Raw genomic sequence first — 19,131 nt, forward strand, 5'->3', positions numbered from 1 at the left:
TCTTAGCAGAGTTTAATAATAATAAGGCTAGTCTTCGAGTCCAAAGATTAGTGAGAAAAGCAGTATTTCCCGTGGCTGCGCAGTCCTAGCTGTGACCTACATATATTAGCAGAGTTTAAGTCATTGATTAACATGCATGACTAGATTGACACCTGAAATGCGTAGGACGTAATTATCTTCTTTCTTGAAGTAACGTCTGTAATATATAAGATCAGATAAGACTTTATTTTACTTACTAGAGTTCAAATTATCGGGAACCTGTTGTGTTTTTTAATAGATAGATGCATCCCTGAAGTTTCCTCTCCCCCCATCTATTCAGCTTGCAAATTCTTCATCAGCAAATCTTGGACAGAACCCGGAACCTTGTAACTGGACACGGATCTCGAAAAAGGCTTTCAAGAATTTGGACATTTTATGTATACTTTGGAAAAGAATTACTAACTTATCGGCAAACACAGGGAAAACTTTGGTTTCACCGTTATGATTTTTAAGATTAAATTTGGTCTGGAGTTCAAGACAGTCTTATATCTTGAACACACACACAAACGTCAGCGGGTATCCCCGCATGTATTTACCATTAAAGAGTTAAATAAATAATAGAATTACAGTTTACTCACCGTCTAAGTCTGGGTCTATGGGGTTATATATAATCTGAGTAGATTTATACATTGGCTCATGCGCTTAACTAGGGTTTATTTTTGAGGGGGAGGGGTATTTGGGGTGGGGTAAAGAATGTTCTTACAGAGGTTAGAGAGCTGGGTAAAGGAGGAGTTGTCTTTCTTAACAATGTTTATATGTTTCTTGTTATGTTTGTCTTGTTGTATTAAACGAACAGCAAAATTTCAGTTAGTCAATGTTCGTTTTGAGCAAGTATGAAAAAAAAAAGTGAAATTAATTTAGAACACTTGCTAGTGATTTTCACTCAGAAAAATGTCTGGTGTCATACATGAGGCAACTGGATGGAGGACTTGCACCAACCAAGAAATAGACCAGCTCTATGAAGTGACCCCTCCATAGTGATGAAAATAAAATGGAACAGATTACGTTGAGCAGGTCACCTGTGGAAAGAATGCCAGAGAACAGATGAGCAAAGATTGTTCACAGGCAAAAAACCAAAAGGCAGACGCCCCCTTGGCAGATCACGAATACGGTGGCTTGATGACGTAGAGACAGATCTACAACATCTAAAAGTCCAGGCATGGAGACGTAAAGTCCAAGATAGATCAGAACGGAGAGATGTGCTAAAGCAGACCAGGTCCCCTCTATGAACTGTAGCGCCACTGGGATGGATGAATTTCTTCTGTCACCATGACCTCTTTGTCTCACTAGACTCGAAAGACAAAAAGCCAAGTTATTACTTAGCGTACTAGCACCGTATATCAAACTTCTACTATCTTTCAGCCAATCGGTGTAATCTATTCATTCTGTTTTATCTGTGTAGGCAGATGACAGAAAGGTTGCTGGCGTAATTATGTAATTGTTACCATGATAAGGTCTGCTTATCATTTGGTGAGATACGGGGATAGAGTTGATGTTACTTTCTTTGTCAATGTAAATATTGATGATTAAATCTGCTTGGAGTAGCTCTAGACAGCTCATCCATACTACCCCGTTGGCGTATTTATTGACTCGATACGCCAGTGGCGTTACTAGGGTCGGTGTCACCAGGGCGATGTCAGCTGAACCTACAATAGGGTTATAAAAATTCTTTTAAATATTGTATCTTATACTTTATTGTATGTGGTTATTTATAGTAAAAATCAAACTATAAACTACCTGATCTCTGAAAGGGGATTTAAATGTTTATGAGATGAGCCATAGCTTTTGCATGACTGAAAGAAGCCAACTATAATATATTGTTATAACCCTATTCGCGACGCAAAAGGGTTAACTGTGTGTGATCAGCTGACATATGTGACACAGGCCAGTAATACAGCTTAGCGTGCTATATTGAAAGGCAAGGGACAGTACTGGCATGAACTTTGCACGTGAATAGCGCCGGTGTTATGGTCATCTGATCATAAGCCTGCGCTGACCAGAGACACGGTGTGTATAAAAAGGGTAGTTCCAGACCGAGAGCGTTGAGAACGGGATTGTTAGTCAGCCATGAAGTCGGTCCTGGTGCAGTCCTCCAGTGAAACGTACGAGTCCAGGAAGAGACAGTGTTAGTACAGTGATATCCAGTCTAACGTTGTAGTAGTTGATTGTGTTGCCAATTGTGTCATATTGGCTGTTTGATTTGACCCTTATTAAAGTACCAGATTATTTGGAGCCTTGTTGTCAAGTTCTTGATGTGTTGATATGTTGTGTTATGTTTAGCAGTGTTTACAGAAGGCCTGATTAGGAGAGAGAATCGTAACAATATCATGTCATTAATGAAACATGTATCACCCTAAATGTGGCTCAACAGAGATGGCTGAGACGGATTTTGGGAGTCAGTTACACAGACCGGATCTCAAACAAGGAAATCATATGCCGAACTGGGAGTCGAACACTTAGTGAGGTTGTGACTGAGCGTCGCATGAGGTTTGCGGGACATGTTCTACGTCAAAATGAATTACGCACACCAAGAGTTGCGATAACATGGAAGCCAAAACGAGGAAAGCGCAAACAGGGACGTCCTCGTATTACCTGGCGACACACCTTCATGGAGGACCTCAGAACAGTGGACACCAGATGGGAGGAGGCTTCAGACATTGCCAGTGACAGATTATGGAGACAGCTTGCCGCCCAATGCGCCGAACGGCGCGGGAGGACCTAAGTCTAAGTAAGTAAGTAAGTATCACCCTAGCGTTCGGCTACTAAGTCTACCATTTCCACATCGAAAGTAAACATAAACTGTACTACTACTAGACTACTGTAGTTTGACCTGGTTATAAAAATGTCAGATCAGTAGTACACAAAGTTTAGTCGACCTTGTAGAAGTAAGTCGAAATATCGTCTGCAAACAATCATTTTTATCTTTCAATCATTACTTTTATTATCTCCCCTGGTCATGTGACAAATTCGTACCTTGTCACACTTGCTAAAAAAATTTTATTACGAAAAACAATCATTCTGCATTTGACTTTTAGTCTGGAAGGTTTGTGGTTTGGTTTAAATTAATAGTGACACCACTTGAGGAGAGACAGACAGTCAGAGCAGCCGACCATGGCGCCAGCTGCGTTTCTGTTCCTGCTGTGCTTCTCTCTAGCCAGTGCCCTGAACCTGCATCACATGTCTGCAGACGACCAAGGTGAATGAACATGCCAACATTGTAGTATGTAATTAGTTTAATTTATTATCGAAATTAAGAAATGTGTTGAGTTTTGATATTTATGTTTCGGATGTTCCTTCAGACTTAAAAATTATTACACCCTGGCACAAACCTCCAGCAGGATGGCGGAGCTTGGCAGCGAACAGTCCGAAGCGTATACCACACAACCAAGAAGTCATCTAGCGTCTCAATTGTTATTAATGCCTTATGTTTTGATTATATTATATGTAAAGAAAAATGCTAGCGATCTGCTAATTCAAATTCACACAAGTGAATATATATTTTTTATTAATTAGGGCCTACTATTTTAGATATATTTTTTCCAATACGTATATGTTTTAAATTAAAATTTTCTACTAAACCCTTCTAATTTAATGAATTGAAATAAATAGCTCAACTTATTGTGAAATTAAATTACAATTAGTCGATGTTTTGTGTTTTTGATATGAGTTATTTTATCAATCAATCAATTAATCAAACAAATGAAACTATTACTAGTTTTGAAAGATTTAACCTTAAGCTAGTAAAAATGACATATTAAGTAATAACAATGGAGGCTCTTAAACGAACACTTTGGTGAAATAATCAACACATCTGAATATATTTATGTCAAAGCAAGTTTACTTATTGTGTTGCAGCCTGGTCGTGAGGTTTGCCCCGTGGATAGTCGTTTGATGGTGTTGATGATCCCGGGTTCAGACTCTGTCCACCGTCGTGCTAAGGTTAGATTGGGCTAGGGTGTAACTATCTTCATAATCTCAAAGAACATTCGAAACATGTAAACATTTTACACATAAAACTTGTATTCATGTTATTGTAAATGTCTTTATTTACAAAATAATAATTCAACTCCCTTGAACATATCATCATCATCATCATCATCAAACTCCATTAGAGTGAGGGCTTGAGAGGCTCAAATCCTCTCTTGCAAAAGCCCTGGACAGAAACCCTGCTGTCTTGCGTAGTGCATGAATGTCGCCATACAGGTCGAGAATTTTTGGTTTCCCAGACCTGTCGAGACGGAGATCAGCAAGTCTGGGGCAGTCAAACAGAATGTGAGGCACGTTTTCCTCTTCTTCCCCTTGAACATATAGATGATTATAATTTATACAGATCGCTTTTTATTTCAATACCTATGTCTGTGGCATTTTACGTCTCGAGAGATGATATTTTCCCTTTGCAACTTCTTGTGTGACTAAAGAGGCCAGTCCTTGATACACAGCTGCGGTCACAGGTTGGGCCTATGTAATCACCAGGCGCCGTTTCCTTTTCACCCTTTTTTCTGCTACAATTGTGTATGGCTTCTGCAAACTGGGACCCTTCCTTTATGCTCGCACTCCTTGTGGATCTATCCAGTGCTACATTTTCCTAGCTGTTAGTGTTGATTTTTGAAGAGCTTCATGTCGCGTTAGATCACCATACAGAATGTCTTGAGGAAGTCGACCTTGTGGCATATATTTATATCTGTATACATTGTTAACTGTCTAACATAGTCATTTCGCTAATTCCACTACTTGACTTCTCAAAACTTACCTTAATTTACATACTTATTTGTTAGATGACTTCCACTTCATCAGAAACTAACTGTAACAACAGACGAAAACTGACTTAAGTCATTTCACCAACTACCTAATCAGGATCTCTCATATGACCTCACTTTCGGTCATACAAAAAATAACGCGTGTTCGGTATTTACACTTTGACGCTCTTGATTCCTAAAACTCACCAAATACAATCAGTTAACTATTTTATCTGATGACAGTTCTGTTAAATTTTGTAACTGTTATAGTCTTTGATATTTTAAAAGACTCTTATAATTGTCTAAACACAATTGTACTTGATTGAGTACAGATAGGTTGTCTTACAGACAAGCCAAAGGTGCTAAGATTGGCGCTGTCACTTTTGGATTCGCCAGACATTTCCAGAACCACATGGTGTTGCAGCGAGCACCACAAAGAGCCAATATTTATGGATTCTCTCCAACCATTGGACAGAAGGTCACTTTACAGGTAAAGAATATTTAGCAGTAACAGACAATATAATAAATGTTACACTCAAGTCTGATTGTAATCTAAAGCTGACACTGAGAGCTTTTTTGCAAATTCTTCATTCTTCTAAATAATGTTCTAAAAAGTGTTTTTCTTTGATGTAGGGATATTTGAGATTTTCGTACATGGCGGGAAAACTAAAAATAGCAAGCTATTTGGATTATCCGGTGTGCAAAGTAAAAGAAGTGTTGATAAGCTAGGTGTTTTTTGAAAGGTTGATCATAAACTTTGTGCACTTTTTAGCTCTGCAGAATCCAACGTTCTAAGCTCTCCACACAGATGGCTGCCTGGTCGTGCGGTTTGCGCGCTGGACTGTCGTTCAGATTTATCGAAGGTCCAGGGTTCAAACCCTGCCCGCTCCAATCCCCCGTCGTCCTGCGGGAGGTTAGGACTAGGAAGTAATTATCTTCAACTCTGAAGGAACATCCGAAACATGTAAAACAAAAAACAAAACAAATATTTTACAGACCTATATATATTATGTCTCTTCCCATTGTTTTTTTTTACCTTTACCTTTCCCTTATTAGTCTTTAGGACCGTTGGGGCACCACGCAAGATTCGTCGACCGTCCTTCTCCATTCCTCTCTGTCCTTTGTCTTAGTTAGAGCCTGTTTCAATGGCAGACCCGTCCATTCAGTTATGTTGCCCTCCCATCGCTTTCTCGGTCCGCCTCGTCCCATAGTCTGTTGGACCGTTGGGGCACCATGCAAGATTCATCGACCGTCCTTCTCCATTCCTCTCTGTCTTTTGTCTTAGTTAGAACCTCTTTCAATGGCATTCTTTTATGTTGTCCTCCCATCCCTTTCTCTGTCTGCCTCTTTTTTTTCCTGATACTGTTACCTGAAGGAAGGTCGAGCCCCGAAGATCTTGTAAATATGGCCATAGATTTTTACGATAGTTAGCAGGTCATCATGGGGTCCAATCGCTGTAGTCACCCTGTCTCTAATCTCCCCTCTCTTTGTAGGCACATGATACATATAAATGTGAAGGAAGCTTGTGACTTTTACTCAATGACCAGAAAATTATTCAAAACCAAAGGCGTAACTTACTAGCGTCAATAAGGGAGGTTTGACAAAAGGGTGAACTGCCACGCAATAGTAGGGCTTACACTGGACGAAACCATTCGAAACATTGTTTCAGGTTTTGTCAAGCTAGTATTTTTCTCTGCCCACAGCTGGTGACTGTTCCAGCTACACGTACGTACAGCTACGAGACTACCGTACATCAGGATGGAAGCGCCGGGGCCTGGAATTTCGTCCTTGACCCCTTCGCCGCTGGAATCACCGTCAACATTAGGGTGGACTCTGGTGGCGAGTCCCACAACATAAGTGACGTCATATTTGGAGATGTTTGGGTCTGCTCTGGACAGTCTAACATGCAGATGACCGTGTTTCAGGTCAGTCCAGGATGGTGTTGATGAAAAAATGTCCCCTACAATTTTTTTTTTTTTCAGAAAACTTTAGAATAAACATTTCAGTTTTAACCCTTTGTTATACAAGTATTAAAAAAATTAGAATACAATCATATGTCTGTACCGTAGGCTTTATCACACTGAATTACACAGTACAAAAATGAAATATTTTATGAACGCATTCTCAAGAGGGGTTAGAAACACATATCAACAAAAAGAACGACAACTGATATTATAAATTTGATTTATGAAACACGTCGTTACAAAACAGAGTTATGTTTCTTTGTTTGACTTAAGAGAAGCAATAAACAAGTATATACTGTCTGTTACGGTACGTTCAATATTTAAATATGTGTTTGAATTGCGTTTACAGGCTATTTTATTTTCGTTCTCTGAGCCACTTTCTGGTCGATCCTCCATTTTTTTAAAAATCAATTATCCTCAACATTGCGTTTTAGAATTTTAATTATTACCTATTTAGCTCACACTTAAACTGGAGAGTATACTTTTTTTTTTATTATCTTCTCCTGACCTACTTTCCATCGTTCCTCCTATATTTGTTTCGTATTCCACATTTAACATTTTTAATTGACCGTTTGTGTTAGCAGACGTTTGATTAACCGTTGCCTGAGATCTATCAAAGAACATCTTTAAGTATATCTTTAAGGAGATTCGATGCATATGTAATGGCCACATAATAATGGCATCTTTCAGTTGCCAAACTCAGCCAAACGATTATGAATCTATAGAAATGAGATGAATGCCTGGGCATTAGCTATAGTCGGAATGATGTCCACACAAAGTTCTCCCATCTGAACGCAGATGATCAATCCAAGAGAACGACATGTCACGATACAGTTTGGGCTCTGCCAGAGTGTATTACTATGTGCTGCAAGCTGCCTTAAGGTAACCAGCTCCTGGAACGACATGTCACGATACAGTTTGGGCTCTGCCAGAGTGTATTACTATGTGCTGCAAGCTGCCTTAAGGTAACCAGCTCCAGGAACGACATGTCACGATACAGTTTGGGCTCTACCAGAGTGTATTACTATGTGCTGCAAGCTGCCTTAAGGTAACCAGCTCCTGGAACGACATGTCACGATACAGTTTGGGCTCTGCCAGAGTGTATTACTATGTGCTGCAAGCTGCCTTAAGGTAACCAGCTCCAGGAACGACATGTCACGATACAGTTTGGGCTCTACCAGAGTGTATTACTATGTGCTGCAAGCTGCCTTAAGGTAACCAGCTCCTGGAACGACATGTCACGATACAGTTTGGGCTCTGCCAGAGTGTATTACTATGTGCTGCAAGCTGTCTTAAGGTAACCAGCTCCTCATTTTTTTCTCAGTGTTGACTCGTGAAGCCTTTCCCATGATTGGATATAGCTGCAAGGCAACAGAGTTTTGAATTCAGAGTTTTCCTTCTCCTAGGATAGGATAACGAGGTCCTCCTTCCAGAAGATTACTGTTTTAGGGGCCAGTTACTCGCTTCTCCAGTTACTCGCTTCTGCCCTTTTCCTGTTAATCATATCAGTTCCGCCGGACCCATTATCTGAGCCACACCTGAAGGCCAGGAGTCGGACTGGTTGTCAGAGGCTATTGTACTACAGAGATCCACCAACAACCCTTTAAATTGTATGTGTCCAATTGTATTATAATATCGATTTTATATTTATATATATTTATAGCTTTTATATAAAGCTACTTTCATGCTTATATCATGCTCAGAGCGCTTTGGTCCAATCTCATTTGTGGACCAGTGGGGAGGGGGAGGGGGTATCTAGGAGTAGGTTTTCCGTGCTGCCTTTAGGCGCTCAGTAAACACAACTCTGCCCGAGTCGGGTGTCGAACCTCGAGCCCCCTTCTAGGTAGCCAAGCCAAGCCAAGTTCAAGCGCACATGGCCTCTCGACCACGCTTTTATATCTAGAAAAGCCTGATGTAGCCGTTGGGTTAAACGTTTGTTCCAAGTGGTATCTCCTTTGTTTTTGTTACAGATAGATGGCGCTGCTGAGGAGATTGCTGACGCAAACAACTACCCCAACATCAGGGTGATGACAGTCAACGACAATGAATCCCCCACCCCCCTCAATAACCTGATCGCCTTGTCCGAGTCATGGTCCAGAGCCAGCAGCGGTACGTTAAACTATTACGTAGTACGAGAGAGAGAGAGAGAGAGATACCTGGTATAGTCATATATATATGTAACTCTTGCACCAGGGCCGGATTTACCAATAGGTAACACAAACTATAGCAAACTACAAGACATTTTTAACATTGACACATGATGTCTGGACTTAGAAATGGCATCCAAGAGACCCATATCTTAAATAGCTTTGGGCTGTTTCAAGTCTAAAAATGTAACTGTCTTAATAAATGAATACGTGACCATACTATACACATGTAGATATTTGTGTGGGTGTGTGTCTGTCTTGTTTTTCTTGTGTTTTATTTTTGGAATGTTCTTGTTTTTAATAGAACAAGCATATTTAACATTTCGAATTAGACTCAATAAAACAGTTTTACAATTAGAGATCTTTTGGAAGCGTAAATAAGATAAATAAGAGATGAATGAACATGATTTGAAAAAAACATATTTTATAAAACATAAATAATAAAAAAAAATTATCACTGTAGCTTTGAGTAAGTAATCGGATTACTGTAATCCAATCCAACAATTAATGCTATAATTGTCTATTAATGTGTACATTTATCAATCTATGAATCAATATATCAATCTGTAAATGAATACAGGTATCGATCGTATCGTCTATCACCGCCACTCCTTGATCAGGAAACATGAAAAGGACCAAGATACCTGTGTGTAGTCGCTGAATGAACTCTTTATGTTGTGTATGTTGTATTTATGTGTATGTTTCTGTTGTTTGTCTTTATATGAGAAAAGAGTCCTTGTAATCACAACAAATTTCCATAAGGATCAATGAAGCAGTCTTAGTCTTAGTCAATTCACCTATCTATTAATCGGTCAATGGTTCTTATCTAGCGACTAACGCTTCTATCAATCAATTAATCAATTCACCCAACACTCTAACATTCGATCATTTTGATAAAGCGGCTTATAGTGACACGTGACTGTGTTTTTTTACAGCTTCGATTGGTCACGGAGCCTGGAGTTATTTCTCCGCTGTCTGCTGGCTCTTCGGCAAGGCTATCTTCAAGGCCAGGCACATCCCCATAGGACTCGTAGATACTGATTGGGGAGGCACCCCCGTGAAGGCCTGGTCATCTCCCGAGGCTCTTGCCCACTGCGGCGTCCACCACGATGAGCCTTCTGACCAACCAGAGTCTTACACCGAGTAAGTTTTATTTTTCTTGTGCTCGTCTAAAGAGGAGTCCAGTTAACTCTTATACAGGACCGCCTTTAGGCCGATTGCTCCATATTGGGTCCCGCGCATGGCAGGGTCTCCGCAATTTAGACTAACCATATCACTATCACTCATGGCTATTGTCACAGGTTTTGAAAGATTTAGGGCTTAAAAGGTTAACATATCTAGAGTATCGGATAATTGACGTAACTTTAATTATCACAATTGCGCCTATTGCGTTTGAGTTGTTATAGGCGTATCAATATTATATCTTAACTTGTAAAACTTGAAATAAATTGAATAACGTATTTTGTGAACAATATTATATAGATCTATAACTTTTATTACAATTTAGACAAATTTAACTTGAGATGAAATGCAATAACTAAAATAGACTTTAGTAATAATATAAAATGGTATTCTGAACAAAATCTAACGCACTCCAAAAAACACGTCTTTTCAGTCTGGCATTCTGGGAGTCGTCTTTGTTACTCAAGACAGCTGACGACATTGCCGCTTCTCTTGCATCATTTACATACAAACGATATTATCTCCCCACCGTCACCATAGAAACACACACACACACACACACACTAAAACGAATGGTCACCTGATGTTCATACAATTTCGGAATATTTTTTTTCTCTTTCGGTTCAGTCTATATGCAATCACTACAACATGTTAAGGAGGCGCGGTGGCTGAGCCGTAAAGCGCTTAGCCTCCGAACCGGGGACCGGGGTTCGAATCCTGGTGAATTTTTTCAATTTCGGGATCTTCGGGCGCCTCTGAGTCCACCCAGCTCTAATGAGTACCTGACATTAGTTAAGGAAAAGTTAAAGGCTGTTGGTCGTTGTGCTGGCCACATGACACCCTTGTTAACCGTAGGCCACAGAAACAGATGACCTTTACATCATCTGCCCTATAGACCACAAGGTCTGAAAGGGGAAGCTTTACTTTTACTTTACTTTTTTATAAACCTAAAATGTATTTAAAAAAATACAATGAATTCTTTAATTTCAGATATTTAAAACACGTTCCACTTGAAGACAGACACAGACTTCAGGGCCCAGGCAACAGTTCCGTCTTGTGGAACTCAATGGTCCATCCTCTGCTTGGGATGACCATCTATGGCGCCATCTGGTATCAAGGTAAAATGACCCACAGAAAGGTCACACGCTCTTAATTCTGAGTGCAGTGAGGCGTGATGTACATATGTAATGGCGGGTTATCCCTAAGGACGCAACTGTTTATGTTTTTATGTAATGCAGGGTTCACTACTGATCATATGTAAATCCACTGTATGGTCCACCAATGGTCATATGTACATTTAATGCAGAGTTCACTACTGGTCATATGTAAATCTAGTGCAGGGTTCACTACTGTCTATGTGTTTATCTAATGCAGTATCCACCACTGGTCATATGTACATCTAGTGCATGACCCACCAATGGTCATATGTACATTTAATGCAGAGTTCACTACTGGTCATATGTAAATCTAGTGCAGGGTTCACTACTGTCTATGTGTTTATCTAATGCAGTATCCACCACTGGTCATATGTACATCTAGTGCATGACCCACCACTGGTCATATGTACATCTAGTGCAGGGTTCACTAGTGGTCATATGTACATCTAATGCAGGGTTCACTAGTGGTCATATGTACATCTAATGCAGGGTTCACTAGTGGTCATATGTACATCTAATGCAGAGTTCACTACTGGTCATATGTAAATCTAGTGCAGGGTTCACTACTGTCTATGTGTTTATCTAATGCAGTATCCACCACTGGTCATATGTACATCTAGTGCATGACCCACCAATGGTCATATGTACATTTAATGCAGAGTTCACTACTGGTCATATGTAAATCTAGTGCAGGGTTCACTACTGTCTATGTGTTTATCTAATGCAGTATCCACCACTGGTCATATGTACATCTAGTGCATGACCCACCACTGGTCATATGTACATCTAGTGCAGGGTTCACTAGTGGTCATATGTACATCTAATGCAGGGTTCACTACTGTCTATGTGTTTATCTAATGCAGTATCCACCACTGGTCATATGTACATCTAGTGCATGACCCACCAATGGTCATATGTACATTTAATGCAGAGTTCACTACTGGTCATATGTAAATCTAGTGCAGGGTTCACTACTGTCTATGTGTTTATCTAATGCAGTATCCACCACTGGTCATATGTACATCTAGTGCATGACCCACCACTGGTCATATGTACATCTAGTGCAGGGTTCACTAGTGGTCATATGTACATCTAATTCAGGGTTCACTACTGTCTATGTGTTTATCTAATGCAGTATCCACCACTGGTCATATGTACATCTAGTGCATGACCCACCACTGGTCATATGTACATCTAGTGCAGGGTTCACTAGTGGTCATATGTACATCTAATGCAGGGTTCACTAGTGGTCATATGTACATCTAATGCAGGGTTCACTAGTGGTCATATGTACATCTAATGCAGGTTTCACTAGTGGTCATATGTACATCTAATGCAGGGTTCACTAGTGGTCATATGTACATCTAATGCAGGGTTCACTAGTGGTCATATGTACATCTAGTGCAGGGTTCACTAGTGGTCATATGTACATCTAGTGTATGGTCCACCACTGGTCATATGTACATCTAATGCAGGGTTCAGTACTGGTCATATGTACATCTAGTGCATGGCCCACTACTGTCTATGTGATTATCTAGTGCAGTATCCACCACTGGTCATATGTACATCTAGTGCAGGGTCCACCACTGGTCATATGTACATCTAGTGCAGGGTCCACCACTGGTCATATGTACATCTAGTGCAGGGCCCACTACTGTCTGTGTGTTTATCTAATGCAGGGTCTACCACCGGTCGTATGTACATCTAGTGCAAGGCTCACCACTTAGCATGTATATATCTAGAGCAGCGAAATTGTACTCTTGCAATAGAGCTCTTGTTAATCTTCACAGTGACCTATAACACTATAGTATTGCGCCATTGGTTTCATCATTGCTATTTGTAAATAAGATTACCATCATATGTATTGGTTCTTTTAATTACTGATTTTGGTTGGTTAAGCTGTTATGGAGTGTTTTGTGTGTCTGAATAGGCTTAATAGATTCCGATGTAACCACAATTAATACCCTAAGTTATAAATAGGGGTCAACAGCTGATAATAGTTAGTGTCCAGGTCTCACCTGAATAAATTAATAAATTTTGTTTCTGTTGAGACGTAACACGTACAAAAAGTATTATAACCTCCCTTTGAATAACAATGACATCGTAACTACCTCCCCTTCCTTCTTTGACGTACTATAAATAGGAGAAGGTGACTCAGGCGGTGTGGCCAGAGATAAATACAACTGTACATTCCCCACAATGATCAAAGACTGGAGAAGCAACTGGAACAGGGCGTCCAATGGTCAGACAAGCGCCACATTCCCTTTTGGCTTTGTACAGGTACAGCCATTATTATCTCGAACCAGGACGTTTTCGGCGCAGTGGTCGCTTTGGCGTCGCCTTTTTTGGCGCCGGACACTATAGCGCTAAATGTAATAGACAATACGTTCATAACCAGTGCTTTTTTTTTTGTGACTGTACTCACCGGTACGGCGTACCGGCACCTTTTTAAATGTGGGGAAAAATTGCTTTTCTTGTTTTAAACGTTTATTATTAATTTATTAGTAGTTAAAAGTTAGGCAATCCATTACTGAGAACCGGCACCTATTCTATTACAAAAAAAGCACTGTATATAACCATAACCCTATATAATATACATACAGACCGGAGGATAAGCCTGTTAGTTTTTAAATTGTCGTCAGAGTTTCTAGCGCCAAAGCAAATCACGCCGAAACGAATGCACATTATCATTTTTTTTTTCGAATTGTCTTTTTACAATGATAACACAAAAACAACAACAAATAAATAAACCATACAGGAATCTTGTAGAGAGAGTGATCAAATTAAAAGACTCACCCAATCTGTTGGAGAGTATGAATTAAATTTCAGTTGGACGTCTAACAATTTGCAAAGACCAAACTAGTAATGCTTTTCAGAACTAAATGTGCCATTGTTACTAATCAAATCACGCACAGGAAAAGTCTACATAATTGATATAAACAATTTTTTTTTTGGTTTATATTTTTCACAGTTGGCGCCTAATCATCCAAGTCCAGGGTCCACATCTGGCTTCACAGATATTCGTTGGCACCAGACGGCAGACAGAGGTTATGTCCCCAACCCTGACATGCCAAACGTCTTCATGGCTGTGGCTCTGGACTTGCCAGATTTTAACTCAACTTATGGCTCGTGAGTAAACGCCAGGTTTAACGACACCATCGTATGCTTCATAAAACTTATCGGAATTTGTTGAAAAGTTGTGTGTATGAAAAAAGCGTTTGGATTCCTTACGACAAACGCAAATACATTTTTGTGGAGCAGTGTTTCCCAAACTGTGTTCCTCGGAACACTAGAGGCCTGTATTCAGGGCCGGTCTTAGGCCACTGTAACCTATGCGGTCGCAGTGGGCCCCGCGCTTTCATAGGCCCCGCACTAATTATAGTTGTAATGATTAAATTGCAAAATATATACGAAAAATTCCAGGAAATCTCCTGAATTTATTAAAATCTCATAAAAATCTCCTCAAAATAGACACAATTTTCATTTGTGAGTGTCATTCATTGCGGAAAACGTGCGATAAAATAAATAAAAGCATTGTCAGCTTTCATTAATAAAATGTAATAATCGGGCGAATTTTCACTTTAATCGGAAGTTCCAATACTTTATTTACTTATATAGCTCCTCCTTCGAGGTCGAAGATGAGCACATTTCTCATTTCCTATGGACTCGAAGATTTACTTATATAGTCACTGGCATATAAATGTGCCATAGGTTGCAAGGTTCGTATAGCAAAGTTAATTTGATCGCAAATTTTGTACTTAGTTAAAAAATGAATAAAATTCAAAGTCGAATTTATTTTCTAATACAACTTAATTTTTACTTGTTACCCTTATTCCCACTCAGACTAGAGGCCCCGCGCAATCAGTTTCGCATAGGGCCCAGCAACTGTTAGGACCGGCCCTGCCTGTATTAGGCTGTATAGGTGTTCCACAAACGACTGAAATAATTAACTAGTAGGCCACCACGCGAATTAATATCTTTAAAAAAAAAAGGAAAGTGTTCCGCTAAATACTCAGAATGTGAGAAGTGTTCCGCTAAATACTCAGAATGTGAGAAGTGTTCCGTTAAGGAAAAAGTTTGGGAACCACTGATATAGAGTATTACCTAGTAGGCCTAATTGATCAGGCCCTCCGCTAGAAATATGTGAGGGACCAACGGCCTTGCCCCTAATTCTCCCCCCCCCCCTTCTTCTTCTTCTTTTAGCCAGCTTTATTACTGCTGAGCTGTCAGCTCTTTTGCAGACTGTGCCAAGGAAAAAAAGTGTGCTGTTTTCTTCAGTTGTTCAGTACTGCCGTACAGGGTGTTGGTTATGTTGGGCTGTAGTGGAAGTAGGGTCTGCCTAAGGTGGATTAGGGAGGGGCATTCAAAGAGGATATGGTTTACGGTTTCAAAGAGGTGGGCGCAGTGTCTGGAAAGGGGTAGTTGAGTGGAGTTTATTTTGTTCAGGTGGTAATTTAATAGTGGTGTGTGCCCCCCCCCCCCCCTTAAAAAACAAACAAACTTGAAACACGTGAATAAGATGTATTAAAAAAAAGGATGATGGGGCTGCCCTTCTGTTTGATCCCCGGACTAGAGTCCTGTTTGTCCCCCCTTGGCGGCGGTCCTGAAAAGATGACTGGATTGTAAGACAATAAAATTTCGAATTAAGCAAATATTCTCAGGTATTGAAGATTCCCATATATGGTGTATTGCTATTAATAGCTACGTTCAGTAGTCTAATTAATTCTGCCATCACCTGCTGGTATGGTAATACTTCACTGGCACTAAGATTTAGACTAATTTAAAAAGCATCTTATATCACTCAAACACAGCTAGCATCTCTTGAAGAGCTTTTTCATGAAAGATGCCTTTCCAAAACACGCACGATCATTAAAGATAACCTGCACCCATTAAACCACTGTTACATCAGATCTGAACGAAGTGGTCGTCTCCTTTCCATCAAGGGCTAGAACAGAAAGATTAGAAAACCTTCTTTTATCCCACTTTCAGTCAGAGTGTTACAAGATCATCTGTCGTCACCGAGAAGTTCATAGAAAACTAATTCATAAAGCGCTCTGTGTAGGTGTGTGTGTGTGAATGTTGTTTGTGTGTGCATTCACACTGTTAGTGTTGTGTTGTAATACTGAGGTAGACAGTTGTAGTAAAACTGAATTTCCATTCGTTTGGACTATTAAATGATCTTATCTATCTTATCTTATCTTTTTCTTATTCGGAATGGATATCTGCCTGGTCGTGTAACTGTAATAAGTGGGAGGCACGGTGGCGAAGTGGTAAAGCGCTTGTCTTGCGATCCGATGGGTTCCGGGTTCGAATCCTGGTGAAGACTTACCCCTTTACCTTTTACCTATCCCTTAGTCTGTTGGACCATTGGGGCACCAGGCAAGACTTTTCGACCGTCTTTCTCCATTCCTTCTTTTTTGCCTTGTTTAGACTGGGATTTTTTATTTCGGGGTCTTTGGGCGCCTCTTGAGTTCATTCAGCTCTAAATGGGTACCTGACATTAGTTGGGGAAAAGTAAAGGCGGTTGGTCGTTGTGCTGGCTACATGACTCTCTCGTTAACCGTAGGCCACAGATACAGATGACCTTTACATCATCTGACCTATAGACCACAAGGTGTGAAAGGGGAAATTTTTTAAAATCAATTTTCTTAACTGTTTCGCTGGTACCACAAACTGGCACAAACTAACTTTTGTTATTTCATTGGCAGCAGTGAGCTTTCAATATATGGGTTCTTGACATTCTTTGTTTCTCTTTTAATCTATGTCTTTGCAAATCTTATATCAACTCATTCTGACTGTCTGTCTGTCTGTCTGCCAAAAGTATGTACACCTTCTTTCTCCGAGACACAATTTCGGATCAAGCTGAAATTTTGCACAATTATTTCTTTAACCTGACAACACAAGAATCGATCTAAAAAAAATTTACCAATTAGTTAATAAACTGTTAGTAATAAATAACTTGTGTTTGGTATCTCAAACAAGGGAAATAAATATTACTTGGCCGAATTTGGTGGAATGAGCTGAATTAGTCCCCTTTATGGGTTGTCGCTTGAGGCTTAAAACAAATTTAATTACATGACTGATTCAATCTAATTGATAAACTTAACATAAGCTTTTTTTTTTTTTTTTTTTAAGTATTTTTTTTTGTATTTTGCTTGTTATTATCTTACTTTGAACTTCCTTTAAGCGCCTCCATATTTCTCCGTATAGCTCTCTTTCTTTTTCTATGTGACTTTATTGTAGGCCTATTACTTTATGAATGTAAACTGGATCTTTATTATTGAAAGAAACGCATACAGTTTATAGATTCTTCTCCTCACTCTGTCTAGTGTTCACCCTCGCTATAAGAGAGACATTGGAGCGAGACTCGCCTTGAGTGGACTGGCCGTGGCCTACCACCAGAGCGGTATCTTCCAGGGCCCACTGCCCACAGGTTCTCATGCATCAGCCAGCGGCCTGATCGTGGACTATGGTAACACCTGGAAGCTGAGTGTGGTCATCAATGACGGGTTTGAGGTAAAACTTACTGAATCTAATCTTTTTTTTCTCCACACACATGTAACGGTTTTTATTCATTAACTCTTTCTCTCCGTAATTATTTACCACATTCTGGTGAAATCAACGTTGGTATCGTCTGTTAGGAGAGAGAGAGTTAACATGCAGATTCTCTGTTTTGTGGTCAAGTTTTTCTTGTCACTGGTAGGTTCGGCTTCAGTTTTCTAAGGACCATAGTAACGACATACCTTTTGATTTATGTAGGCCAGGGTTTGTTTCTAAGCAGGTTAAAGCTAGTTGTATTTAGGGAAATTTTAATTCTTACTTGGATGACAAACTGGCAGATCTAGTTGAGGCCAAAATATTCAGCAAATTTGGATCCGCAAGAAACTTCCTGGCATGTCTGGCTAGACACAGTCATCTAATTTGAAGGTCAGTGATAACTTCTGTTGGAAGATACGAATGGAAGAGATTACTATTAGATCGTAAAGTGAGTTCAGATCATTTTCAGAGAAGATTAAATGTAGTCCTAGACATGACGCGGCCCCCTTAAAGAAATATGTGTAAATACTGACATGGTTGTTGAGGTGCTCTTCGATACCCACCAGTGCAATGTCCTCGGTCTTTAGGGGCACCAACAGGGATTCTGTTTTGCTGCCTTATTGTGCTAATAGTCTCCTCTAACGGCCTTTAGGGGCACCAACAGGGATTCTGTTTTGCTGCCTTATTGTGCTAATAGTCTCCTCTAACGGCCTTGAGGGGCACCAACTGGGATTCTGTTTTGCTGTCTGATTGTTCTAATAGTTTCCTCTAACGCCATTTCCACCATGGCGCTACATTAAAAACATTCGCTCATTGTGTTTTCTTTTATTCATAATTTAAATTAATTAAAAATAAATGTTCCTATCTTTTCAGGTCCAGTGTGCTCACTTGAGGTGGGTCGCTGACCCTATAGTGGCCCACACCAATACCACTGTCACACTGAAGCCAAATGTTTGCCACGCAGGGGAGAAAATCACTGGTCTCCGCTACGCCTGGAGTGAGTCCCCCTGCGCCCTTCACAGATGTGCTATCTACGAGACATCCCATAACTTACCAGGACCACCATTTATCTCGTACGCTGACTTTGATCCAAATGGAGAACCATATTTTACTTTCAATCATCAGACACACATCAGAAACTAAACACCCTAAAACATTTTTTTTTATTTGCAAATAAAAGAAGCAATCTAAGGACATTACTGTAAGGCCTATACTCTTAGATAAAAATAAATCATGTACAATTTGATAACAGTTTTGATTGACACTGGTGAACTTGAGCAAGGAAAGTTCGTTATTCTTGTCTTCTAATATAGAAAGTAGAATGTGAGGCGTATGTATGTATGTATGTATGTATGTATGTATGTATGTA

The 19,131-nt window shown here is 39.9% G+C and overlaps 1 protein-coding gene across 1 annotated transcript; it reads left to right on the plus strand.

Moving 5' to 3' along the window:
* Positions 1-3,049: 3,049 nt before the first annotated feature.
* On the plus strand, positions 3,050-18,962 carry LOC106074134 (sialate O-acetylesterase-like). The gene is made up of 10 exons (XM_056033560.1): positions 3,050-3,235; positions 5,108-5,265; positions 6,479-6,700; positions 8,710-8,848; positions 9,822-10,029; positions 11,059-11,186; positions 13,369-13,505; positions 14,197-14,354; positions 17,555-17,741; positions 18,636-18,962. The coding sequence occupies exons 1-10, from the start codon at positions 3,151-3,153 to the stop codon at positions 18,903-18,905; spliced, it is 1,692 nt and encodes a 563-aa protein (XP_055889535.1). The 5' UTR covers positions 3,050-3,150; the 3' UTR covers positions 18,906-18,962.
* Positions 18,963-19,131: the final 169 nt, after the last annotated feature.

The sequence above is a fragment of the Biomphalaria glabrata genome, chromosome 6 (genome assembly GCF_947242115.1).
Source record: "Biomphalaria glabrata chromosome 6, xgBioGlab47.1, whole genome shotgun sequence".
Classification (NCBI taxonomy): domain Eukaryota; kingdom Metazoa; phylum Mollusca; class Gastropoda; family Planorbidae; genus Biomphalaria; species Biomphalaria glabrata.

Excerpts from the sequence above, each read along its gene's own strand:
- LOC106074134 (XM_056033560.1), top strand. The coding sequence starts at position 3,151 with ATGGCGCCAGCTGCGTTTCTGTTCCTGCTGTGCTTCTCTCTAGCCAGT. Across the intron at positions 3,236-5,107 it reads CATGTCTGCAGACGACCAAG|ATAGGTTGTCTTACAGACAA; the intron begins GTGAATGAACAT and ends GATTGAGTACAG. Across the intron at positions 17,742-18,635 it reads TCATCAATGACGGGTTTGAG|GTCCAGTGTGCTCACTTGAG; the intron begins GTAAAACTTACT and ends CTATCTTTTCAG.